A 25,491-nucleotide genomic window follows, 5' to 3' on the forward strand; every position below is an offset into this window, starting at 1 on the left:
TGATTTGGCCAGACCTGCTTTTCCTGCTTCGAGTTGTTGCTGTTAGCAACCGGCCGGAAGCCGCTTCCTCCCACCCACCTTGCCTCGGTGCTGGCAGCTTATTTTAAGGCAGATTTTTTTTTTTTTTAAGAACACCCAGGAGTCTCTTCCTCTGTGTGCCTGAGTTATGCGGCCAGTGTGGCCTCAGCTCTGTCGTCCGCTGGGGTCAGGCAGCAGGAAGGTGGGGCCAAGGTGCCCTCCTGACCCCAGGCTGCACCCTCAGGGGTCCTGACGGCTTCCTGTGCAGTCTGGGGACAGCCCAGGCCCGGGTGCACGCTCACCCCGGGAGCACGGGTGGGTCCTTCCACCCCCACCAGGGCTCTGCTCGCCGAGCAGGCAGCCTGTGCACCCCCAGCCCTGGCCCTCTGGAAGACCCCACGCCCAGCACCAGGCCCAGGCCCTGCAACACCTCTCCGCCCCGGGCAGCGCCGGCCGCATCAGCCCGCTTCCCGGCAGCCGCTGGGCAGAGGCCCTGGACTAGGACTGGGCGCAGCCAGCAGCCCCGCCCCCCGCAGGTCCGGGTGGGGCCGTTGCCCAGCAGCCTGTCTGGATTCTGAGCTCTGCTGGCCGGATGGCACGGACACTCGGTGCCTGAGGAGCACGGCGCAGAGGCCCAGGGCACCACACCTGCTCCGGCAGCTTCCGGCCAGCGCCACCCTCCGTGCCCTGGTGCCGTGGCACGCTGGGAGGTGAAGGCAGGCGGGGCTCTGCCCTGCCCGGCCGGCCTCACTCGCCGAGCCCCGCGCCGGCCTTGGCGGCCCCGTCCGCCCACCACTGCGCTGCCAACCTCCACCTCTCCCGTTGCAGAAGTTGCTCTGGGCGTCCTGCCACGCCGGCGACACGCCTATGATCAACTTTGACTTCCACCAGCTGGCCAAAGGCGGGAAGCCCGAGAAGCTGGGGAGCCTGCTGGGGCCCCAGCTCCAGCTGCACTGCCAGGACTTTGGCGTGTTCGCCAGGGCCGAGCACGGGAGCCCACGGTGAGTCTGGCCCGGGGGGGCGCCGGCCAGGAGCTTGCTCCAAATGCTGTCTGGTTTGGAATGTTTCTGGCTGAAGGGGGGTCAGAGCGCAGGGCCAGAATGACCGCGCTGGTGAGGGTCCCCGGGGATGCGGGGTGCGGGGGGCATGCATGGGCATAGGGGAAGGAGCCCCTGCAGGGAACCGCTCAGCGGCACTGGTGAGTCAAACCTGACTGCCCCGTGGGTGGCAAGGACCGCTAATGGCTCATGCTTGGATGTCTCATGGGTGGATGTCCTGTGGATGGCATGTGACATCAGCGACTCACACTTGAATGTCCTGTAGATGACGTGGACCACCGGTGGCTCTCACTTGGATGTCTCTTGGATGGCACGGACCACCAGTGGGTGGCGTGTAATACTGGTTGGTCAGATGTCCCGTGGGACAGGTTGTACCAATGGAGATGGTCAGGCTGTCAGAAATGCGCCTGGCGCTTGAGTTCAGAGCACTATTCATGGAGCCACCGAGGGAGAAGTAGATGGTAGCGTCAGTGTCAGTGTGTTGAATGGTTGCCTGCAGGAGGCCGAGGTTTGGTACTCAGCTCTGAGTGCCCCTCAGCCCCCAGTGCTTCTGGCATGGCCCTGCGGCAGTAAATCAACCAATCCCGCACACAGCAGTCGGAGGGAGCGTGGGCGGGCAGCTCACAGGGGACACCAGAGTGCACCACACTGGGCCCGCTGTCCCGGGCGAACAGAGGACAGTGCTCAGGGGGTGCTGCCACCTCTGCCGCTCAGCTAACGGCTTGTCCTCTCCCGCAAGCTTCCAGAAGGGCACCCTGCGGGTGAACTGCCTGGACTGCCTGGACCGGACCAACACAGTGCAGAGCTTCATTGCCCTCGAGGTCTGTCCGCTGTCTGGGCTGCTGTGGGCCCTGACTCCCTGCCAAGCGGCCCCGGGAACTTTCTCACGGGGGGATGGCGGCGGGGGTTGTTCCTGGGCCGCTGGGAGAGCCCGGACTCCCACCCACGGTCACACAAGAGAAGCTCCCTGTTGTACTGTGCCGTGTTATCCCCCCCAGCCCCCACTGCATGGGGGTGGGATTCGGGGTCGGTGGAAGGATCACGCGTGGGGGGAAGCTGTGGGAATCCCAGCCCCTCAGCCGCGGGGGCAGTGCTGGTGCGTGACCCCTGGCCCTGTGGCTGTCCCAGGTCCTGCATCTGCAGCTCGAGAGCCTGGGGCTGGACTCAAAGCCCATTGCAGAGCGCTTCGCTGAGTCCTTCAGAGCCATGTGGTCCCTGAACGGGCACAGCCTGAGCAAGATGTTCACGGGCAGCCGGGCCCTGGAGGGGAAGGCCAAGGTGGGTGCTGGCCAGCAGGCGGGGCTTGGCTGATGAATATGGCATGGTCAGGGTGGGAGTGATAGTGGTATGAGTGGGGGTGGGTGGGCGGAGTGTGGGCGGGCCCAAGTAGGGTGGGGCGGGGCTGGTGGGTGTGGCTTGGGGTGGGCTGGGGACATGATAGGGTAGGACGGGTCTGATGGGCGGGGCGTGGGAGGGCAGGTCTGGTGGGTGGGGCTTGGGTATGTCTGGGGATGTGATAGAGTAGGGCAGATTTGGTGGGTGGGGCTTGGGCATGTCTGGGGATGTGATAGGGTAGGGCAGATCTGGTGGGCGGGGCTTGGGCATGTCTGGGGATGTGATAGGGTAGGGCAGATCTGGTGGGTGTGGCTGGGGGCGTGGCTGGGGAACATGATAGGGTAGAACGGGTCTGGTGGGTGGGGGCAGGGGGCAGGGCAGATCTGGTGGGTGGGGCTTGGGGCATGGCTGGGGGCGTGATAGGGTAGGGCGGGTTTGGTGGGCGGGGCGGGCTGGTGGGATGGGCTCCTGGCCAGGACGTCCCACTCCTCGCCTCTCTCACCTCCTGGGCTCACCTCCCAGGTGGGCAAGCTGAAGGACGGGGCCCGCTCCGTGTCGCGCACCATCCAGTCCAACTTCTTCGACGGGGTGAAGCAGGAGGCCATCAAGCTGCTGTTGGTGGGGGACGTATACCCGGAGGACGCAGCCGACAAGGGCAAGATGCTCCTCGACAACGCTTCGCTGCTGGGTGAGGGGCCCCCACCCGCCGGCGCACCCCTAGCACTGCCCCGGCCTGGTCTCAGTCCCGGTTCCCGCAGCTTTGTCGAGGCCGAGGATGGCATCGCAGGGCGGGAGGAAGCGGGGTGGACCCCGCACCAGGTGCGGCAGGAGGAGCCCGAGGCGGCTCCAGGTCCAGAGCCAGAGGCAGGCTGGAGAGCGGCGATTCCCCTGGGAACCCCTCGGATGGGCGGGGCTTGGGATCTGCTGGTTGGAATCATTTTAGGGGGCCCGGGCTCCTGGGCAGCGGGCACTCCGCCCGGGCTACAGTGTGTCCAGGTGACTGGCCAGGTGGCCAGTGGGGCCTGAGTTTGCATTCAAAGGTGCACACCAGCTCGGCCCTGCCCTGGGCCTGGGGGTCAGGGACGATGTTAGAATTACGGCTTTGCTGCCTGGGGTGAACCCCTCCCCCCAACAGTGCCCAGGGGATAACCCTTCTTCCTCCTCTCCCCTCTCCAAGCCATGCTGGGGGTGCCGGGGGCCCCTCCTGCCAATATTCACTCTGAACCGGCCGGAGTTCCCGGTGAGGGACCCAGGATGCAGAACTGTCGGGGCCCAGCGGTACTGGGGATCATGGAGTCATCACACAGGGCCGCGTGGTGAGGGGTCACCACACAGCATCGTGTGCCCGCCCCATGCCTCCTCTGAGCCCAGCTGCACTCAGCTGCAGTGCCCACCCGAGCCTCCGGGGCAGGGGTCTAGTACCATGCCTGGGCTTGATCTCAGCACTGTTCGTGCCCCACCGCAGAGTTCCGGGGCTTTTTCCCTGCTGGAAACCTTCGAGAGCTCCCAGCACCCCGTGCGCGCAGGCTGGGATTGTGCAGTTCAGGGAAGCTCACACGCACACCCCTCCCCTCCGCCCAGCACTCCGTTCTTGCCCAGAGCGATCATTTCCCACGTCACTGAGCGTCTTCTAATTGTGGGTGGCGCCTCGCCACTGTCTCCTTCTCCTGGTCCGTTCTGAAAACAGTTATGAGGGGGATCACTCTCAGTAGCGAGGCTGGGAGGACTGAGTGGGGTCCAGCCGCTGGCTCAGAGGACGGGAATTGCTGTGGATGCAGAAAGCCAAGCTGCCGTGTTTTCTACCCGTGATGCCTTTTTACTGAGGACTTCAGCCTGGGCACAGACTCAGGATGCCGTCGAATTAGTTCGTTTCCGGTTGTGGCCATTCAGCCCCTTGTGTTCTGGCCACATTTGTCATTCCCCGCCCCCTACCCACTCAGGATGCAGCCACAGGGAGGTGGGTGGGTGCCGTGGTCTGGGACAGGCATGGTTTAAGTACCAATGGCTAAAAGCGCACTGTAGCGCTGTGGCACTGTCCTCCCATTGTTCATCAATTTGCTCAAGCGGGCACCAGTAATGTCTCCATTGTGAGACTTGTTACTGTTTTTTGGCATATTGAATACACCATGGGGAGCTTGCCAGGCCCTGCCGTGCGGGGGGGGGGGGGGGATACTCTCAGTCGCTTGCCAGGCTCTCCGAGAGGGACCGAGGGGCTAAAAGTGCATCTGCGGTCAGATGCCCAGGACGGACAGGGAGACAGTGGAAAATGCTAAAGATGGGTGAGATCTTGCTCCCGTATTTCCCTGTGGGGCTGGGGGCTCCCCCTCCCTCAGCATCACACGACTCCCAACAGCAGCTGGGGGGTCCAGCCATTCAACTCCCTTACCTGTCTGCAGGACTGCCCCCCTCCCTCACGCTGGGCCCTGAGCACTGTGAGTCAGTTTCCTTCTGCCTCCCAGAGCTCAGGGCTACAGTCACCATTGACTGTCACAGCCAGGTGAGCAGAGGACAACGGGTGGGAACAGAGGTGGCGCCTCCGTGCCCTCTGCTGGCGCCCGGCCCCCGGCCCTGGGGGCTTACGAAGGCTGCGGACTCACGAGCAATCGAGTACTGATGTTGGGTTGTTGAGGGTCTCGGTGGCCTCCCCCCTCCGCGAGCCCCTCTGACGCACCCTTTATCCCGCCCTGCCCTGGGCTTGGGAGGCCTGAGCTGGAAATGGGGCCAGGCCAGAGAGGCAGTTGTTTCCGTTTGTTTGGGGGACAAAACCAAGAGTGCTAAGGTCTGCCCTCGGGCCTCGGGCCCTCTCCAGTCGTGGGGGGTCAAGCCCGGCCTGACCCTGTGCAGGCGATTGCCCACCCGCGTGCGCACACTCCAGCCCCTCACAAGGCTCTGTGTGTGGGAGCGTTTCAAGTTTGTATGCTTTGTTTTGGTTTGGGGGCCACACCCGGCGGGGCCCAGGGCTCCTGTTACTCCTGGCTCTGCGCTCAGGGATCACTTCTCTCGGGTTCATGGGAACTCAGGGGGTGGTGTGTGTATGTGGGGGGGGGGGTTGCCGGGGATTGAACATGGGCTGGCTGCATGCGAGGTCCGTGCAGTGCCCTCCCTGCTGTGCTCTCTCTCCGGCCCCCCATTCAAAGTCAGGGAAAAGTTGAGGCAGCCAGGAGCAAAGTGGCTGCCTTTGGGGTTGCTGGCCGGGAGCCCCGTGACCCGCCCCTGCTGCCGGGAGGGTGCAGTGGGCCTGGGCCTGGGCCCTCCAGTTACGGGGGTGCCCAGCCTCTCTGCTGTGACTCCCTGTGGGTGCCGGGGCGCTGTCCAACCGGCCTCCCTGCACGCCCTGGCAGTGACCCCCCAGATCCTGAAGGCCATGTCAGAGCGCCAGGCAGAGTTCACCCACTTCAGGCGCACGCGCATTGCCATGGGCACGTGGAACGTCAACGGCGGGAAGCAGTTCCGCAGCAACCTGCTGGGCACGGCCGAGCTGACCGACTGGCTGCTGGACACGCCCGCACTGGCCGGAGCCACAGAGTCACAGGGTGAGCCAGCACGCCCCAACACAGACGCCACGGCCCGCCGGCCCCGCCCCGCCTGCCCCTCCGCCACCGCTGTCTTTGTGCTGACCGTGGTCACTCCCACACGTGGCCAGGGTGCACTCGCAGGGCTGTGGACTCCCCGTGGGGACCCTTGTGGAGCCCTGGAGACCCCCACGCACGGCTGCGGCTGCCTCCGCATGTGGGCGGCCCCACGGGCCCAGCTTGAGGCCTCCGGCGTGCAGGGTCACGAGCTTTGTACTCAGCCTGCGCGCTGGCCTTTGGCCTTCTCCCTGGAGCACTGGCGGGCGGGCGCTGTGCTCTGACTCTAGAACACACCCCATCAACCGCCAACGCCCCTCGGAGATAGTCTGTCCACGCCCTCTCTCTGCCGCCTGGGCGCAGGAAGACCAGAGCTGGGGACGCTGGCTTCTCTCGTCTGTGTGACCTTACAGATGCCCCCAGGCCTGGAGTGCCCCAATGTCTGTTCAGCCTTGGCTGGAGAAACTCCCCAGTTAAGGGGCCGGAAGCGTGAGGGCTCCCCTGCACTGGAGCGTTTGTGGACACAGTGACCAAGGGGTACAGTCCGGGGCAGCTGGTGTTTCCCTGAGAAAAGGAGACGGGTCTGAAGAGATAGGACAGCAGGGAGGGCACTTGCCTTGCTGACCTGAGCTCGACCCCCAACACCCCATACGGTCCCCGGAGCTCCAACACGAGTGATTTCTGAGCTCAGAGCCAGGATCAGCTCTGAGTAAAGACAAAAAAAAAAAAATTGAAAAGAGGAGCCTTGGGGCTGGAGCAATAGCACAGCAGGTAGCACGTTTGCCTTGCACGCGGCCAACCCGGGTTCGATTCCCAGCATCCAATATGGTCACCCAAGCACCACCAGGAGTAACCCCTGAGCATTGCTGGGTATGACCCAAAAAGCAAAAAAAAAAAAAAAACAGAAAAGAGGAGGCAGAGGGATGATGTAGCGGCAGGCGCTTGCCTTGCACATGGCTGACCCGGGTTTAACCCCTGTTACCCCATATGGCCCTCTGAGCACTACTAGGAGTAATCCCTGAGCACTACCAGGTGTGGAGAGAGAGAGAGAGAAAGCGAGAGTGCTGGGGATCTGGCTTGAAATGTGGACTCACTTGCCTTTGCAATATACGATTGAGTCCCCCCCGCCCCACCCCACCCTGGCCCAGCATATTAGCCCCCTCAGCCCTGGGCGTGGCCCTGCAGGACAGACAGGGGCGCCAGACTCCCGGACTGGGGCTCGAGGAGTCGGTCTCTGCTTCCCGATTGGGGTGCAGTGGGCTGGAGGGCCCCGAGCCCGGTCAGCCCCCGGCCGGCCTCTCTGCGGGCTGCTCCGGCAGCCGAGAGGCCTGGAGGGTGCAAGTGTGAGAAGGGTTCTGGTCGGGAGATGGGTGGGATGACATGGAATGTTCCGGAAGGAAGCGGGGTGGGGCGTGGCAGGCGACTGCGGCTGAGTCCCCTCTCCCCCAGATGACGGCAGCCCTGCTGACATCTTTGCTGTGGGCTTCGAGGAGATGGTGGAGCTGAGCGCCGGGAATATCGTCAACGCCAGGTAAGTGGCCGGGAGAGAGAGCGCGCGGCGCCGGGCAGGGAGTGGGACCCTGCACACGTGGGTCTTCACAGCCGTGCCCCGCCCCCCCGACCCCCGACCCCGCCACTGCTGGCTGAGGGTCAGTCAGGGTCCGGCGAGGGGCTTGGCCACGGCTCCACAGGGACAGCCCTGCTCCATGCCCCCCGCCCCGCCCCCACTCTGCCCTCCCCAGGGGCCGCACCGTTGCTTCCGGCACCAGCAGGGGCAGGTTCTGAGCTCTGGCCCGCAGCTGCAGGAGCACAGCACAGACACGGGGGACGCGGCGCGGGGAGTCGGGGGGCGGGGGGGCGGGCTCGCCGTCCACAGCACCTGCGCCCTCTCTTCGCAGCACCACCAACCGGAAGATGTGGGGCGAGCAGCTTCAGAAAGCCATCTCGCGCTCTCATAGGTACATTCTCTTGACTTCGGCACAGCTGGTGGGCGTCTGTCTGTATATCTTTGTGCGTCCGTACCATGTCCCCTTCATCAGGTAAGACAGTTCACAAACCTCGGGGGCACGGGGACTGCTTGTCTGGGGGGTGGGTTCTGTCCCTGCTCTCCTGGGGCGGGAATGCTGGGGAGACTCAGCGAAGCCCCCAGGTTGGGACGAGGCTGAGCCACAGACGGGCAGAGCGCCAGGCCCAGCGGGAGCCCCGGGCTGCTGCCGCCAGCCTCCCACTCAGCTGGGCCCAGAGAAGGGGGTTCTGGTGGGTGTATGTCCTGGGGGAAGTTTTGGGGCCAAACCTGGAAGTGCTCAGGGCTTGCTCCTGGCTCTGCACTCGGGGTTCACGCCTAGTGGGCTTGGGGACCATGCGGGGTGCCGGGGATTGAACTTAGGTCAGCCTCATGCGAGGCAGGTGCCCACCCTGCTCACTATGGCCCAACACTTGTAGAAGTTTTATTTTTTATTTTGCTTTTTGGGTGTCACACCCAGTGATGCCAGGGGTTATTCCTGGCTCTGCACTCAGGAATTTCTCCTGGCGGTGCTTGGGGGACCACATGGGATGCCGCGGATTGAACTTGGGTCGGCCACATGCAAGGCCTTATCCACTGTGCTATTGCTCCGGCCCTTGTGGAGGTTTTAGAGCAGAGCTAAGTGACTCGTTAGGAAACGCCCATTCTCAGGTCTTTGTCAGAGAAGACTGGGCAGGAAGGCTTCTCCCCGTCACCCTATCAGCCACCTGCTGTCATCTCTCCCAGGGGCTGGGGTGTGAATGTGGAAGTGGGAATCTGAGGAAGAGGTGTCCAATAGGAAGGCGTTTGTGCGCGTGTGTCTGCGTGTGAGTGTCTTTCTTTGTGCCTGTGAGAATGTGCACATGAGTGCATCTATCTGTGTGTGCATGAGCGTGTGCGTGTGTGTGCGTGTGGATGTATGGGATGTGTGCATGTGTGCATGTATAGGATGTGCATATGAGTGTATATGTGTGCATGTGTACATGTGTATGCATGTGTGTATGAGTGTGTGCATGTATGTAGATGTGTGCATGAGTATGTTGTTCATGTGTTCCATGCATGAGTGTTAGTCCAGTGAATGTAGCTGTATATACTCATGTGTGTATGTTTATGTGTGAGTGAATACAGGTGTGTGCATGTGTATATGTCCCTGTGTGCATGTGTGTCTGCATGAGTGTACATGCCTGTTTGGGAGTGTGTTTGTGTGATGTATTCATGCGTGTATGCATGTGCGTGTGTAGGAGTGCATTTGCATGAGTGAGTCTGTATGCATGCGTGTGTGTGTGAGTGTATGCATGAGTGTGGGTGTGTGTGTGTGTGAGTGCGTGTGTGTGTTGAGGCCTGGAGCTCAGCCTTCCCTCATCCCCTGCTCAGGCTCCCTTTGTCTTTCCCACGGCCTCTCCCGAGACATTGGCCAGCCTTGCTGAGCGGGCGCCAAGTGGCCCACAGCTGGTTGCACCCCGGCACCCGTTTCTGAGCGCAGGGAGACCGTGGGTGCCCGTGGGGCGCAGCTCTGTGCTCACAGCCTGGGGGCTCTGGGCCTGTGTGGTTGTGCGGTCCCCAAGGTCTGTCCAGCGCGTGTCAGTGCGGGTGGAGGGCAGCCAGCAGGCAGGGCTTGGGTCGAGTCAGGTGGGGCTGTCAGGAAGCTGGAGTGCCCTGGGCTCCCGCTGCCCAGCTGCTGCCCGGTGCCAGCCTGGAGCTGTGCCCACTGACCGCATGAGGCTCTGCCTTCCCTCAGCCGGACACTGTCCCCCCTGCCGCATCACACCTGGAGGTGTTTGCCACTTCCGTATGCCGTGGGCCTGGGGGTCTCCTGGGCATTACAGGAAAGCCCCCTGGGTGGGGGTCCTGGGGGTACCTGTGCTGCTCTGTGGGGCCTCGGTCGGGGGATTCAGCCAGGAGAGAGCAACGCAGAAGCCTCCAGAGGTCGAGGGTCGGGGAGGAAGATGAGTGTTGGGGGGCCCCCGGGGCCCTCAGGAGCGAGTGGGTCCGTGCTTGTCCCTGGTGGCCCCTGAGAGTTGGCCACGGCGGCTTCTCTTCCAGGGAGGTGGCGATCGACACGGTGAAGACGGGCATGGGCGGAAAGGCCGGCAACAAGGGGGCCGTGGGCATCCGCTTCCAGTTCCACAGCACCAGCTTCTGCTTCGTGTGCAGCCACCTGACGGCCGGGCAGTCGCAGGTGAAGGAGCGGAACGAGGACTACCGGGAGATCACGCAGAAGCTCAGCTTCCCCATGGTGAGCCCCTGGCCGGTCAGCGCCGGTCAGCGCCGGTCAGACCCGGGCAGCGCTGGTTTGCTCCGGTCAGTGACAGTCTGTGTCAGTTGGTGCCAGTTGGACCCAGTCAGTGCCGGTCTGCTCCGGTCAGTGCTGGTCAGCGCTGGGCAGCGCTGGTCTGCTCAGGTCAGCTCCAGTATGCTTGGGCCAGCACCATGTGTGACTTTCCAGGCCGCCAGGAGGGCAGGGGGAGGGTCTTGGCTGCTCCTGGCTGTGAGGGCAGGGGGCAGGTTTGCCCTTGAAGGGGCAGACTCAGACTCCTGAGCGCGGGCGTGTCTGGGAACTGTGTGACCCATGGGGGAGCCACAGCGATACCGGCGTCTGGGTCAGTGGGCGGGTCAGAACCACTCCCATGAGGGGACTGACATGCAGGCGTCCGGAGGGGAGGCCGCGGCTCCCTGGAAAAGTCTCCGGGGACTTTGCGGGCTGGAGAAGGTGTCGTTCAGGACCCGGGGGGTCCACCAGCATCTCGCCCCCGCTCTGCTCTCAGTTCCCCTCCACGGCTGCTGTCGCTGCCGGGGTTTGTGGGCTCTGCGGTAGGGGAGGCTGCTGTGTCCCCCTCTCCCCATCGGGGGGCAGTCACAGTGACACAGGACGGGGACAGGGAAGCAGAGCTAGGCTGGGCCCCCCCTACCCCCCCCAGTCTTCTTGCTGGCCCCAGGACCTCGTTCCCCTCAGGCGAGTGGCCCTGGAAGAGAAGCTGGGCGGCCACGCCGGGGCCACATGGCTGAGGGGCTTTGGGTTTCCAACTCGGTTTTCTTGGCATCTAGCCTTCACACACAAACTCCCGCTTTCAAAATCGGCGTTCTTGGAGCCAGGGAGATGGGCCAGAGGTCAGGGGTCAGGGGTCAGACACAGACCAGAGTTCCACCCCCCTCAGCCCTGCTGCATGTGGCACTGGTCACCCCCAGTGCTGTGGCACAGTCCCAGCGTGGGGTGGTGCAGCCTCGGACAGCGCAGAGCTGGACACTGCTGGGAGCCAAGTGAAAACTCGGCCCTTCTGGCCTCCACCCGCCCCTTCCCTGCAGCCTGGGCCCCGCCCCCCTTCCTCCCATCTCGCTTGCAGGCCGCCAGCGTGCTGCTGCCCCCTAGTGGTCGCCCGGGTTAAAGGCTGCTGCAGCCCCCGCCTGCTTACCGGCAGAGGGTGGGCTGCAACTTGTCTGGCTTCACGTCCTGCTCATGCCAGAGTCCCGGGTCAGATCCCTCAGACACTGGCCTATTGGGCTGTTTGAACCCTTGGCTTCTTCAGCAGGCACTGTGATCCCTGTGGTCTGTCCCATTGCCTTCTCTGGAGAGTGTGAGGGGTGTGTGTGTGTGTGTGTGTGTGTGTGTGTGTGTGTGTGTGTGTGTGTGTGTGTGTGTGTGTGTGTGTGTGTGTGTGTGTGTCTCCAAGGCTGCTCCTGGTCACCGTCTGAGTGACCAGCCCGGCCGCTCCTCTGGACACAGTGCTGCCCCCGGGGTACCCTGGCAGTGCTGGACAGATGCGCCTGAGCCCCGAGCACTCTCCTCAGTCCAGTACGTCAGTCACTGAGCTAGGAAGTTCGCGATCTGTAGTCTCCTGCTCTCTGGCGCGGTGTGCGTGTTTGTGTCTCTGTGGAACTAAGGAAAACTCGGGTCTATTTCACCCAAAAGGCTGGCTTTTGAAATAGCCCGGTGCACATTCAGAATGAGCCTAAAATCCTAGTAGGTTTGTGACATGCTCTTTATCCCAGCCCCAGAACAAAAAGCCTGTGTCTCGAGGGGCCTGCATACAAAGGGGCCTGTACACTAATATCCTGCGCCTGTGCTGGCCAAGAGCCTCGCCCCTGCCACAGGAGCTGTTTAAATGGGAAAAAATTCGGATGAAACACGGTCAGAGAGATAATACAGTGGGCACGGGCTTGTCTTGCGTACGCTGGCCCAGATCCAATCACTGGTACCCCAGGTGGCTCCCAAGCCTGTGCCAGGCCCCCAGTCCCTGAGCTCAGAGCCTGAAGTAAGCCCTGAACAGTGCTTGGTGTGGCCCAAATTTTTGGAAAAAATTCTAAACAGGGCTGGAGCAATAGCACAGCGGGTAGGGCGTTTACCTTGCATGCGGTCGACCTGGATTCGATTCCCAGCATCCCATAGGGTCACCCAAGTACCTCCAGGAATAATTCCTGAGTGCAGAGCCTGTCAAATGCCGGTGTGACCCAAAAAGCAAAAAAAAAAAAAAAAAATTGAAACAAAATAGCCAGTTCTTCATTGGGCCTCCCTGGCCCTATTTCCGGGGCTCTGTGCCTTCCTGGGGCCAGTGGGTCCTGTGTGGACACTTGGGCAAGAGCGTTTCCCTCTCAGAAGTCTCACACCGTGCCTGCATCGTGGCAGCGGGCTGGTCGCTAACTGGGGGGTAAGAGAAGCAGAGTCAGGCGTAAGGCAGCCGAGGCCCCGTGTCTGCCCGGGCAGTGTGGCCCCGGTGCAGCTTCCGACATTCCTGCTTGATCCGTGACCCTCCTCCGCAAACCCAGACTGTTGTGGGGTCGTCTTCGGTACTAGCGTGCAAGGAGGCCGTAACCTGAGCTCGGTTCTGAGGGGCAGAGGAAATCCCAGAGCTTCCTCCCCGCCAGGAACAGGCACGCCCCATCTCAGCCTTATTGTTTTCCCTATTAAAGCGCCTACTTGATAGAGGAGGGAGGGGCCAGAGCCGTGGGGCAGTGGGGAGGGAGTTGTCCTGCACGCAGCTGGCCCTGGGTTGCATCCCTGGCATCTCGTATGGTCTCCTGGCACTGCTAAGTAAGAGCCAGGAGTAAGCCCTGAGCATCACCGTATGTGTGTCTGTGTGTCTCTGTGTCTGTGTGCATTTCCAGGTAGAGTTTCTTCTGTAAGTCTTGGATAGTGAGTTGAGATACTCTAGTAAAGATTTTCAGGAGCGGGGCTGGAGAGATAGCATAGCGGGTAGGGCGTTTGCCTTGCACGCGGCCAACCCAGGTTCGATTCCCAACATCCCATATGGTCCCCCGAGCACCGCCAGGAGTAATTCCTGAGTGCAGAGCCAGGAGTAACCCCTGAGCATTGCCAGGTGTGACCCCCCCCCCAAAAAAAATAAAGATTTTCAGGAGGGGCTGCAGAGCGGGGAGTGGGCAAGGTACATTCCAGGCATGCCATAGGCCTGCCCAGCTAATTATCCCCCGGGCACTGCCAGGAGTGGTGAGCACAGATCCTGTGAGCACAGATCCTGGAGTAAGCCCCAGCACTTCTGGCTGTGCCTCCCTGCCCCCCAGAGAGACTTGAGGCGAGGAGCTTGTCTCTGTCCTGGGGTGCACCCGGCAGTGCTACTGGGTGCATTGAAGCTGCTCACTCCCAGCCCCTCCTGCCCGCTCCCTGGCCGCAGAAAAGGAGCCTTTTAGGGGCTGAGGCTCTGCGTGTGCCCTGGGGGGCTGTTTCCCTCTAGCCCCCTCCCCTCCAAGGCCCAGAATGACGACGACTTTCTGTCCCTCCAGGGGAGAAACATTTTTTCTCACGATTACGTGTTCTGGTGCGGCGACTTCAACTACCGCATCGACCTCACTTACGAGGAAGTCTTCTACTTTGTGAAGCGCCAAGACTGGAAGAAACTACTGGAATTTGACCAGCTGCAGCTGCAGAAAGCAAACGGAAAAGTGCGTGAGTTGAGCCCTGGGCCGGTTTTCTGATGATGAAGGGCGGCGGCAGTGCCCGCAGGGGCCAGCAGGGGGCGGGCTAGCGTGGGGCCACCCGCACAGAGCCGGAACCCAGTCCTGAGCACAGCCAGGAGTGCTCCTCCCACAGCAAAAAAAGAAAAGTAAAATCCTGCTGCAGCTGCTTTATCTGCGCTGCTGATCCCTCTTCGTGGGCCTGCACGAAGGTCGGCGCGTTCCGGGGACGCCCACGGCCGCACGTGTCTAGCCTGAGGCTCTTCCCCAATGGGATGTTAGACCCCTTCCAGCAGGGAAACTGAGGCCAGGGCCCATCAGTGCCTGTTTTCCACGGGGACGGACTCGAGACAGGAAGGGTCAGTGGGTGAGTCACACCCTGACCGGTCTCCAGCCAGGCGGCCACGGCTGGTTTCGGGGTCCACCAGCCCCTCTCGCCGAGGGGCCGAGGGCACGGAGCGGACGGAGTTTGCCACCGCTGGGCTCTGGTTTGCGCTGCTGCCGGAGACGGGGGCTGGCAGGCGGCTGCCCAGGGGGTGCCCGGCCGCGGCTGGTGAGACGCCGTTGCCCCTTTGGCACAGACTTCTCTGGGGCTGCCACCTCCCGAGGGAGCAGAAATCAGCTGTCAGGGCTGCAGCTAGCGAGGGCAGAGCCGGGCCCTGCTCAGGCTCCCATGGTGCGTCGGGCTGGTGGCAGTGTGGTCCCGGGTCCCTGCCCTGTCCCCGTGTCCCGGGTCCCAGGTCCCTACCCTATCCCCGTGTCCCTGCTGTCCCTGTGTCCCGTGTCCTGGGTCCCTGCCCTGTCCCCGTGTCCCATGTCCAGGGTCCCTGCTGTCCCCGTATCCCGTGTCCTGGGTCCCTGCCCTGTCCCCGTGTCCCATGTCCAGGGTCCATGCCCTGTCCCCGTGTCCCGTGTTCAGGGTCTCTGCTGTCCCCAGGTCCCGTGTCCTGGGTCCCTTCCCTGTCCCCGTGTCCCGTGTCCTGGGTCCCTGCCCTGTCCCTGTGTCCTGTGTTCAGGGTCTCTGCTGTCCCCGGGTCCCAGTGCCCTCTGTTCTGTGTCTCTCCCTGGTCCCAGCGCCGAGAGGGGTGCCCCAGTAAGTCCTGCTCGCGTTGGTCCCTGAGTCATATCCACGCTGCTCTGAGGCTGCGGACCCCCTTTGAGTTCGGGTTTGCTCGTGACACGTGGCCCGGGAGCGCTGAAGCCCGGATGTCCTTATTCCAGATTTTTAAAGACTTTCACGAAGGCGCCATCAACTTTGGACCCACCTACAAGTATGACGTCGGCTCGGCCGCGTACGACACGAGCGACAAGTGCCGCACCCCGGCCTGGACCGACAGGGTGCTGTGGTGGAGGAAGCGGCTCCCTTCCGACCGCACCGGTACGTGGACGCCGGTGGGCCGGGATCACTCCCGGGGGGCCAGGTGTAGAGTCGCTCCAGGTGTCCCCAGAACTGTGTGAGCCATGCCCGGGGGCTCCCTCTGGCCTCTGCCAGGGATCGATTCACCAACGGGCCTGCCCCAGGGGCCCCACCGGGCCCTGCCAGGGAGGGAAAGGGGACTTGTGGAGGGACGGGAGGTGATCTGGAAGGAAGGAGAGAGAAGACCGGGAAAAGGAGGAGAGATGGCCTAGGGGCGGGGGGAGAGATGGTCCAGAGGAGGGGGAGAGATGGTTCAGGGCACGGGGAGGTGGTCCAAAGGAGGGGGAGAGATGGGTCAGGGAAGGGGGAGGTGGTCCAGGAGGGGGAATAGTGTACGAAGGAAGTCTGGGTGGCCCAGGGGATGGAGGTGGGATTACCCATGGGACGGAGATGGTTCCAGGGAAGGACAGTTTCTGGGGTCTGCCTCGGCACCTCTCTTCCCTCCCGTAACTTAATCATTTAATTTGAACCTGTGCCACGGGTGGAGGAGTGTGCCGTAGGGTGGCGTGGGCGTGTGGCCTGTGGTCGGCACTCACGGATACGGGTTTGCCTTGCATGTGGGTCTCTCGCCGGCGGTGGGCGAGCAGCTGCAGAACTGAACCTGCTGGACAGAGACCTTGATGCTGACCCCAGTGTCCAGCACAGCTGGTCCCCCGGCGTCCTCAAGTACTACGGCCGCGCCGAGCTGCAGGCGTCCGACCACAGGTAGGGCCTGCGCCTGGGAGACGTGTCGGCCGCAGGCAGGGCCGAGAGCAGGCCAGGAGGGCACCTCCCTTGTGGTCACCCGGGTCCCATCCAGGTGCCGCAGGTGGTGCCCCGAGCCCAGCCACGGAGACCCCGAGGGCAGAGTCAGGAGTAGCCCTGAGCACTTCCCATGGGGCCCCAAGACAACCCAGAGTGGCCGGGTCTGTGCATGGTCCCGATCTTGGGGGTCAGAGGGGCTGTGTCTGCCACCGGATCCCCAGTGGCAGTGCCCAGGACAGGTCAGGGGGACCCCCAGATAGTCCGAGGAAGGGCACTGTGAAAATCAGGTGGGGGAACTGCGTCCTGGGGCTGACGGAGGGAACCAGGTCGGGAGCAGACAGGGAAGGGGACCGGGTGTGGCCTAGCACCCGTGTGTCCGTGGCCCTGCCACGTGACGGCTCCCTCGCTAGTGACTGCCGTGCCTTGCTCGCACACGGGAGCTCCCTCCCAGTCGCTCATGGGTGAATCCCCCTGACCTAGTTGTCCCGGACCCCAGGGCCATCTAAGTTTTGTATGGAGGACTTTATATTTTTATTAGAAGATGCAGAAACTCTGGCTCATGTGCAGTGGCCATTTCTCAGCTGGAAGGTGGAGTCGTGCCAGTTGGGGTTCCGGGGCTGGGCTGGTGGGACCGAGCCGAGTGAAGCTAGGCAGAACTGTCTCATGGGAGGGCATGGAGAAACAGCCAGGGAGTAGTGGGTGGCCGGAGACGCCCCCTCAGCTGGGGTCTCGGGAGCCCCGTGTTGCCCCACTGCCCTGGGCCTCGCCTCCCTGACATGTTCACCACTCGTCTTTCTTTTCTTTTTCTTTTTTTTTTTGCTTTTTTGGATCACACCTGGCAATACACAGGGGCCACTCCTGGCTCTGCACTCAGGAATTACCCCTGGCAGTGCTCAGGGGTATCAGGGACCATATGGGATGCTGGGACTCAAACCCAGGTTGGCTGCGTGCAAGGCAAATGCCCTACCCGCTGTGCTATCTCTCCAGCCCCCACCACTTTTCTTTTCTTCTTTGTCATCACAAGAATGTTCTAGAACCAGGCTTGGGCTCGGGGCATGGGCTTTGTGCTCAGTACTCCTGTGGGCGGGGGGGCTCCTGCCCTAGGCGCTCAGGGCCCAGAGGCTTCTGCAGAGAGAACTCGGCCAGGCCTCCTCGGCGCTTAGCCCCAGCCAGATTTCTCTCTCCTTGTCTGTGCCCCTGGAGCCTTAAGGCCCCCCGAGCATGAGATGGCTTTGGAGGGAGGCGGTGTTTGTGCCTTGGGCTGAGGGGGCCACCAGCTCCCGAGCCATGCTGCCTCCGGTCCCGCCTCAGGGCTGCTGGGGATTAGGTCCCGTTGGCATCGGGCATGGCCTCTGCTTGCAGCAGCCCTGGGCGCCTTGGGTGGGCAGCGGTAGGTGAGGAGGAGAGGTTGTCTGGGTGTCTTCCCTTTCAGTTTCATCACCCACGTCTGTGGCACTGGGGCTGACTCCTGGCTCTGTGCTCAGGGACCCCTCTGGGGTCTGCAGCGTGCAGGGCAAGCCCCTCACCCACGCTGCTGCCTGTCTGTCTCTGCTGCTCTCTGTCCGAGGTGGGCGGGGCATCTCCGTGCCCGCCCCTTTCCCCGCCCACCGCTGCGCTGGCCCTTGGCACAGCCGGATGCTGCGGGGTCTGGAGGGGCCCATCCGGGGCTCGATGACCCGCCTTCCCCATGTCGCGCAGACCCGTGCTGGCCGTCGTGGAGGTGGAGGTGCAGGAGGTGGACGAGAGCGCGCGTGACCGGGTGCTCCAGGAAGTGTCCTCCTCCCAGGGGCCCCTGGACGCCACCGTCGTGGTCGACCTGCAGTCTCCGGGCTCGGAGGAGAAGGACGAGTTCCCAGAAGACGTGCGGGCCGAGCTCTTGGAGACCCTGGGCAGCCACGGCACCATCGTCCTGGTCAGGTAATGGCTGCCCGAGGCCGGGGCCCTGGGGCAGGAGCGCGGCCCCCGGGTGCAGCTGCCAAGTCCGACTCTGGGTCTTTCAGGATCAACCAAGGGCGGATGCTGGTGACGTTTGCCGACAGCCACTCGGCGCTGAGTGTCCTGGGAGCGGACGGCATGAAGGTGAGCCGGGCCTGGGCGTGGGGGGCAGAGGGCGGCCTGCTCCTCTCCTCCCTCCCTCTGCTCAGGGGCAGGAAGCCCCAGGCAGTGGCCCCCCCACTGCCTTGCCCTCCCCCCGCTCCCGGGGTTAGGAGCTAAGACTGTGCCTTCCTCGTTTCCACTGAAGTCTTGAGTGCCTGGATTTGGAGAAAGAGTTCCTCTTTTGCAGGGAGGCTTGGGGCTCCCAAACAGTGCTCGGGAGGTCCAGGGGTCCCAGTGGTGAGCTCAGCCAATTAGATCCGGCATGAGGACCCCAGGGTGTGGTGCTGCCTGGGCCCTGAGTGGGCAGTTCCTGTGGCCTCCAGCCTGCGGATACTCGGGGGACCTTGTGGTGCCAGGAATTGAGCCCGGGTTGGGCCCGCGCTACACACCAGCCCCGGCCACGTGCCGACCCAGCCCCGAGCGCGAGTCTCTCTCTGCTCCCCGGGCCCGTGTCCTGGTCTTTCTCTCTCGTGGTGTTGACAGGTGGAAGTGGCCCAGGTGGCCAAGGCAGAAGTGACCGTCACGGTTCCCATAAGAGTTTAGATGAGACTCTCAGCCTGGTCTGGGCGGCTGGTGGGGGTGTGGGGGGGCCGTGATCGTCTGCTCGTGGCCGGTGCCACAGATGGAGGCCACACAAGTCTGTATATCTGAGGACATGCAGCTTTAGGACGGGGTTATTGGGGGTCGTTTCCTGACTTCAAAGTCTCTGGGATGGGGCTGGAGCGATAGCACAGAGGGTAGGGCGTTTGCCTTGCAAGCGGCCAACCCAGGTTCGATTCCCAGCATCCCATATGGTCCCCTGAGCACCGCCAGGAGTAATTCCTGAGTGCAAAGCCAGGAGTAACCCCTGAGCATCACCGGGTGTGACCCAAAAAGCAAAAAAAATTAAAAAATCAAGTCTCTGGGACGAAGAGACCCTCCAGGACTTGGGGCGAGAGTGAGGGGGTGGGCCGGGCCCCGGGGCCTGCTGACCTGCGGCGCCTCCAGGTGAAAGGCAGAGCCGTGAAGATCCGCCCCAAGACCAAGGACTGGCTGCAGGCCCAGGTGGTCCGGCGGCGGCGGGAGAGCACTGCCTCCATGTCACCCACGGCCGGGTCCCGGTTGCTGGAGGAGAGCTTCGACTTCACGAGCCTGGACTACGAGTCGGAGGGTGAGCGGCGGGCGGGCTACGGGAAGGTTCCGGAGTCCTCTGAGGGAAGCCCCCTCGTTCCAGGGCAGGCGTTGGGGCGCCCCCGAGTAGGGCCCCCCAGTGGCAGGGTTGCAGGACCTGTGTCCCGTCCCCCCCTGGCTGCTGTCCCCGTGCCTGAGGCTGGGAAGGGGAGGCTCTCACGCGCTCCCTCGTCTTCCTCTCCCAGGGGATATTCTCGAGGACGACGAGGACGACCTGGGCGACGAGCTGGGTCTGCCGGTGGCCCAAGACGGCGAGCTAGGCAGGGACGAGCCCCCCCAGGCCCCAGGCTGTGTGGCCCCCCTGGGCGGCAGGCCCCCAGCGCTGGCCGCGACACAGCCGACGTACAAAGGTAACGCCCCGCTCACCTGCCCCGCTTGCCTCCCGCCTCCAGGGGGCACCGTCCCAGGAGGGCCTGGCTGAGCCGCTGTCCCCAGGGGTCCCCACCCGCCGTGGCTCTTGGCATTTACAGCAGCGCGTGGCCCCGTAAGCCGCCGGCCGCTCTGAGTTGCTTTTGGCTCTGGGGCTCAGTGGCTGTGGCTCTGGGCTTGGGGTACGTGGGTGCCGGGCGTGTGCTGCCTGCTGTGTCCCCTCCCCTCCACTGCCCCTGCCCCAAAGGAACCTCAGCATCCGGGGCCTGAGGTGCTGGTGGCTTGTCGGTCGCTGGAGGGTGTAACCGGGAAGGACGAGGCTTTGCGTTGCTTCCCGCCAGCACTGAGGGCTGGGCAGCGTGTCCGTCGCTCCCTGTTGCTGGGCCCCGGAGCCCCCTCCTGGCTCACAGGTGACCGTGTACTTGTGTGTCTCTGCAGAAGTATCCTTGGGTGCATTTTGGCTGTGGCCAGCAACTCCTTCCTGCCCACGGTCGTCCCCCTTTGCAGTCAGGACTGTCCCCGGCAGGTGTGGAAGCCTCTTTTGATGCTGGGGCTGAGAACAGGGAGCAGTGGTGAGAGTGATCGAAGCTGTTTCCCCGGGGGCCGGAGAGGTAGTGCAGTGGGTAGAGCACTTGGCTTGTCCACAGCCAACCCCGGTTTGGTCCCCAGCATCCTTCTGTGGTCCCCCAAGCCACACAAGGAGTGATCCCACAGGTGAGTGGCAGAGCCAGGAGTGACCCCTGAGCACCGTGGAGTGTGCCCCCACACCCAGTAAAAGGTGGTTCCTTGGAAGGCATGTTGCCAAGAGGGGCGTGAAGCCCCCCAGACCAGAAGGGCCCCAGCACAGCCCCTCATGACTGCCCCAGAGCCAGGAGGGGCTTCTCCAGCTTCAAGATTGCTGAGCACTGACAGAGAAGGTGGGGTGGGCAGGGCCAGCCTGGGACCTGCAAACGGGCATTTCCGGAAGCTCCTGGTGATGGACGCACAGCTGGGCCTGTGGGTGGCTGCCTGATGCTCTGGGGGAAGCAGCAGCTGACAGGACGCGCCTGCAGACGAGCCCTTCCTCTGTGGGAGCACTGGGGTGGTCCAGGGAACGGCCAGGGGCAGGGTCGGGCCGTGCTGCTGCATGTCCAAAGGCCCGGGGGTGCAGAGTGCAGCTGTGATCTGTGTCTGTGGGGCGAGACAGAGAGGTTGGGGCCGGGGACTGTCCCGGCACTTGCCTGGCACGCAATGGACCCCGGTTCCATCCCCAGCAGTCCATGGAGCCCCAAGCCCCGGCAGGAGTGAAGGGCTGAGCACGGCTGGCGCGGCCTGGAAACAGAACAGAATAACCAGGAGAATCTGCCGGTGCCCCTGAGCTATCGCCGGCCCTGCAGGACAGGCCCGGGGCCAGCGCTGGCCAGCAAGGCCTGGAGGGGACTGCGGGGACGCCCCGCCCCTGCCGTGGCTTAGAGACAGTGGGCACCAGGGGCTCCTGGCTTTCCAGGGTGACAGTTTCTGCTTTCCGAGGGAGTCCCCTGCCCCCCCCCACAAGGCCGTGCAGCCCCGCCCGGCCCCCACACAGGCCTTGCGCTGACCAGCTGCCCCCAGCAGGCCTTGGGGCCTCGGCCCCGCCCTGGCCCTGAGCCTGACTCACCTTCGCCGTGTCCTGCAGATGACGCGGACCTGGCGGTGTTAAAGTGGGAGCCGGAAGCGTCTGGGGAGCCCCGTCACCGTTCTCCGAGTAGGTCTCTGTCCGTCCCCGGCAGGCCCCGGCCAGCTCCCCCGCCGCAGAGACCCCCCCCTCCAAGTAAGACCCGCTCGCTCGCAGCCGCCCCGGGGCCCGCTGGGCATGGCAGATCTCCCCGGAGAGCCTCTCCCTGCACTGCTTCCTGTCCGCTGCCACCCGGCCACTGCCCGCGTCCACCTCTTCCTGGCCACTGCCTACCCGTCGGCCTCCTGGCCACTGCCTGCCCGTCCGCCTCCTGACCACTGCCTGCATCCACCTCTTCCCGTCCACTGCCTGCGTCCACCTCCTCCTGGCCACTGCCTGTGTCCACCTCCTCCCGTTCATTGCCTGTGTCCACCTCTTCCTGTCCACTCTCTCTCTCCACCTACGCCCATCTACTGCCTGCATCCATCTCTTCCTGTCCACTGTCTGAGGTCCACTTCCTTCCATCCACCTCTCCCGTCCACTGCCTGCAGTCCACTTCCTCCCATCTGCCATCTGCCGCCCACTTTCTCCCAGTCCACCACCATTCATGGACTCCTGGTCCGCCACCTTCCATCCATGACCTCTGTCCACCCTCTCCTGGCCCGCTCTCTCCCGGTCCCCCTCCTCCGGACCCAGTGTCTCCCCCCGCCCCCTGCCCCGATTCTCCATCTGAAACCTGCAAGACACGGAGCCCAGCATCCCCTGGATGATTCTTTTGTCCCCCTCCTCTGCTTCCTCCCTTCTGGACCGGATGTTCTGTCAGAGGCTAGGAAGTGCGGGAGACAGTTGCAGACCCTCCCAGACCCCTCGACCACCTTGCAGAACCATCTCTGCTCCTTGGAGCTGCACAGGGAAGCCGGGACACCCAGGGACCCCGTGGGCACCCCGCATCCCCGAGGCCCAGCGCTCTGTCCATGCTGCTGACCTGTGTCCCCCTTTCCTGTCCCTCGTCTCCCGGCACACCGAGGGCCGAGCATCCTGACCCCTATGACTCACCGCGTCACTCCTGCCGGGGCCAGAGCCAGGGCGAGCCAGGGAGGGGCCTCTCCGGGCAAATTTTTCCTTCAAGATATAAAATATAAATCAGAAGAAAGTGTCTGTGTTTTCAAGGATAGCGTCAGGGGCCGAGAAGACCCACCAGAGGCCCCATTTGGGCCCCAGAGTGGCAAGTTCCCTGAGCACCGAGCGGGGAGTAGCCCCCTGGGCACTGCCAGGGGTGCCCCCTCCCCCAAACGAGCAAACAGAAACACTGAAACTTATAGATGACCTTGGGGAAGGCGCAGAAATAGGTCCGTATAAAGAATAATACTCAGGGGAACAAGGCGGGCCCGAGAGAGCACAGCAGGTCGCTCTTGCACGCGGCGACCCAGGCTCCATCCCCGGCACCTCACAGGTCCCCCAACATTGCCAGGGGCGGTCTCGAGCAGGGGTCAGCCCTGAGCACCCCTGCGTGTGGCCCCAAGCCCCAAAAGTAATAATTCAAGAAATGAGTTTATTGTTAGCTCCGCCCAGAGATGATGTCAGCCGCCTCTTTCACCTTGCAAGCAGAGACTGTCTGTGCCCGGTTCTCACGTGTGTGCGTGTCATACTGGAATCCATTCTGCCAGGGCCGCTTGTCAGCCATTTAGTGCTGTGTCATTAAGTGTCGTAATGTATGACTTGTTGATGACATCAAGTAGAAGTCAATCCGGTCAGTTTCCCTGGATGGAAAAGAATTTTGCACACAGAGACACACAATTTTTACTTTTTTTTTTTTTGCTTTTTGGGTCACACCCAGCAATGCTCAGGGGTTACTCCTGGCTTTGCACTCAGGAATTACCCCTGGCAGTGCTTGGGGGACCAGATGGAATGCCGGGGATCGAACCCGGGTCGGCCGAGTGCAAGGCAAACGCCCTACCTGCTGTGCTATCGCTCCAGCCCCAAGACACACAATTTTTAAAAACTGCAGTCCTGTTATGTATAAGTATATATATATGGCGGTACTGGGGGACTGTGCTCTGACAGGGCTTGGACCTGGGCCTCACGCGTGCAATTCACGTGCCCCCCACTCAGGCCACCCCAGCCCCGAATTCTCCCCTCAGGTTGCGTCCTCCCCCCAGCCCCACCCACCGCAGGGCGCTAGCTGAAGCTCTGCTCGGGCCGTGTTCTCCTGCTTCCCGCTCAGGGCTGGGGAGAGACTGGCCAGCCCCCCGGACCTGAGGGCGCTCCCTCACGCTCCCGCTGTCCCCCTGCCCTGCCCCTCCTGAGTGATGTCCGCCCTGTTGGTGTTTGCAGCTGGCTTCGTGGTGAAAAAGTCAGCCTCGGACGCGTCCATCTCGTCGGGCACGCAGGGGCAGTATTCCATTCTGCAGACGGCCAGGCTGCTGCCCGGAGCGCCTCAGCAGGCGGTGAGTTCTGGGGCGGCCCCGGGTGCAGTGAAGACGGGCAGGTTTCCGAGCTGCCTCCTCACCCTCGGGCGCTTCCCTCGGCCCCCTCTGGCCCCTCTCTCAGGCCTCTGGGGCTCCGGGATCTTCCCAGGAGGCCTCAAGGAAAGTCACATAAACGGGACGGAGGTGGGGGTCAAGCACAAGACTGGGGGCGCAAATGCTAGGACTGGGGCCTCTGGGAAGGCAGCAGGTCCGAAGGGGGTGCTGTCGGGCCAAGGAACTGGTCAGTGGGGTTTGAAGGGGTCCACTAGGCCGCAGGGGCTAAAGCGCTACTGGGGATGGAGACCCCCAGGGGGCCGGCCGCTGTTCTGCGGTTTCCTTGTCACCTGCTTTCTCACGCCCCCCAGTGGCCTTCACCTTGGCAGGAGGGAAGGAAAGAGAGCTGGGAAGCTTCCACTCCGTGGTCTTGATGAAACAATGTTTCATTCGGCTGTGGTCAGAGAGTTGGGCAGAGATGGCCTGGGAGGGCCTGGGCTGCGGGGACGTGGGGTCCTGGGACAGGGCGTGGGATGAAGTGAGAAGCAGCCTTGGGGCCAGAGGGAGTGCGCATGCCCCCTGCGAGGACGCAGGTCCAGAGGCCCACCTGCCCCGGCAGGAGTGTGAGCACTGGGGGTGGGGGCGTGTTCGCTAAGGCACCCAGAGGTCTGGGCTAAAGCAGGAGGTGATTCGCTTCCTGGCTCGTGTCTGGTCGTTGCAGTCCACTGAGGGTGTGGGGGTCTGGCGCCTCCAGGGGAGAGGAGGGGTCCCTGGGAGGGAAGGCGGCAACCTCGTTGGCTGAGTCACGCTCCGCTCTCCCCTCTACCCTCAAGCCCAAAGCCAGGGCCGGCATCAGCAAGCCGTACAACGTCAAGCAGATCAAAACCACCAACGCCGAGGAAGCCGAGATGGCCATCCGCTGCCTCCTGGAGGCCAGAGGAGGTGGGTGCTCCCGGGCCAAGGAAGGAGGAGCACTTGGCTCTGGACGCAGTGGCCAAGGGAGTGTGTGTGTGGTATGTGGTGAGTGGATGACAGGTGTAGTGTGTGTGTGTGTGTGTGTGTGTGTGTGTGTGTGTGTGTGTGTGGTGATGGATGGCAGGTACAGGTGTGTACCAAGGGAGCACCTTTCACTGAATCCCACGGCTCGGACTCGCTCGTCCTGAGCCCTGAGCTCCCCGCCACTAACGTGTCCTTCCCGCCCCTTCCCTTCACCTCACACCGAGAGCTAAATGCCGATCCCCAGTGACGGGCAGCGTTAAGGGAGGGGCTGAGGAAAGGAAATGGGTGCTAGGAAACGCCGTGCCCTTGCTCACTCTGGGGCCACAGAAGTGCTCAGCCCCGATGGCGGCCACCGTCTCCCCCGAGAGGGCCAGCATGCCGAGAGCCTTTCTTCCAGCCAGGAACCCCTGTGCCCCGTTCCATAGCTGCTGCTCGGTGTGAAGCATGCTGATTGTGTACGTGTCCGTGTGTGTGTGTGTGTGTGTGTGTGTGTGTGTGTGTGTGTGTGTGTGGTGAATGGGTGGCAGATACAGTGATACTGTGTGTGTAAGAGAGGTGAATGAATGACAGATGCAGTGTGTTGTGTGTGCGAATTGATGACAGATGCAGTGTGTGTGTGTGTGTATGAGAGGTGAATGGATGGCAAATGCAGTGTGTGTGTATGGAGAATGGATGACAGGTGCAGTGTGTGTGGTGAGTGGATGACAGGTGCAG

General features: G+C 63.1%; 1 protein-coding gene across 4 annotated transcripts in view; it reads left to right on the plus strand.

The window, feature by feature from the left end:
• The window catches only part of SYNJ2 (synaptojanin 2), an 81,105-nt gene that overhangs the window by 49,314 nt on the left and 6,300 nt on the right, over positions 1-25,491 (plus strand). For 2 of the 4 annotated variants that reach the window (XM_055134900.1, XM_055134903.1), the window contains exons 8-25: positions 847-1,019; positions 1,816-1,897; positions 2,205-2,354; positions 2,934-3,099; positions 5,753-5,944; positions 7,430-7,511; positions 7,879-8,019; positions 10,026-10,218; positions 13,716-13,874; positions 15,108-15,264; positions 15,891-16,008; positions 17,746-17,964; positions 18,048-18,126; positions 19,132-19,294; positions 19,500-19,664; positions 21,338-21,472; positions 23,651-23,763; positions 24,612-24,720. In XM_055134900.1, the coding sequence (XP_054990875.1) occupies positions 847-1,019; positions 1,816-1,897; positions 2,205-2,354; positions 2,934-3,099; positions 5,753-5,944; positions 7,430-7,511; positions 7,879-8,019; positions 10,026-10,218; positions 13,716-13,874; positions 15,108-15,264; positions 15,891-16,008; positions 17,746-17,964; positions 18,048-18,126; positions 19,132-19,294; positions 19,500-19,664; positions 21,338-21,472; positions 23,651-23,763; positions 24,612-24,720 (2,596 nt within the window). The remainder of the gene's footprint in view (positions 1-846; positions 1,020-1,815; positions 1,898-2,204; positions 2,355-2,933; positions 3,100-5,752; positions 5,945-7,429; positions 7,512-7,878; positions 8,020-10,025; positions 10,219-13,715; positions 13,875-15,107; positions 15,265-15,890; positions 16,009-17,745; positions 17,965-18,047; positions 18,127-19,131; positions 19,295-19,499; positions 19,665-21,337; positions 21,473-23,650; positions 23,764-24,611; positions 24,721-25,491) is intronic. The other 2 variants (XM_055134901.1, XM_055134902.1) reach the window with 2 other exon arrangements.

Source organism: Sorex araneus, chromosome 4 (genome assembly GCF_027595985.1).
Source record: "Sorex araneus isolate mSorAra2 chromosome 4, mSorAra2.pri, whole genome shotgun sequence".
NCBI classification, from domain to species: Eukaryota; Metazoa; Chordata; class Mammalia; order Eulipotyphla; family Soricidae; genus Sorex; species Sorex araneus.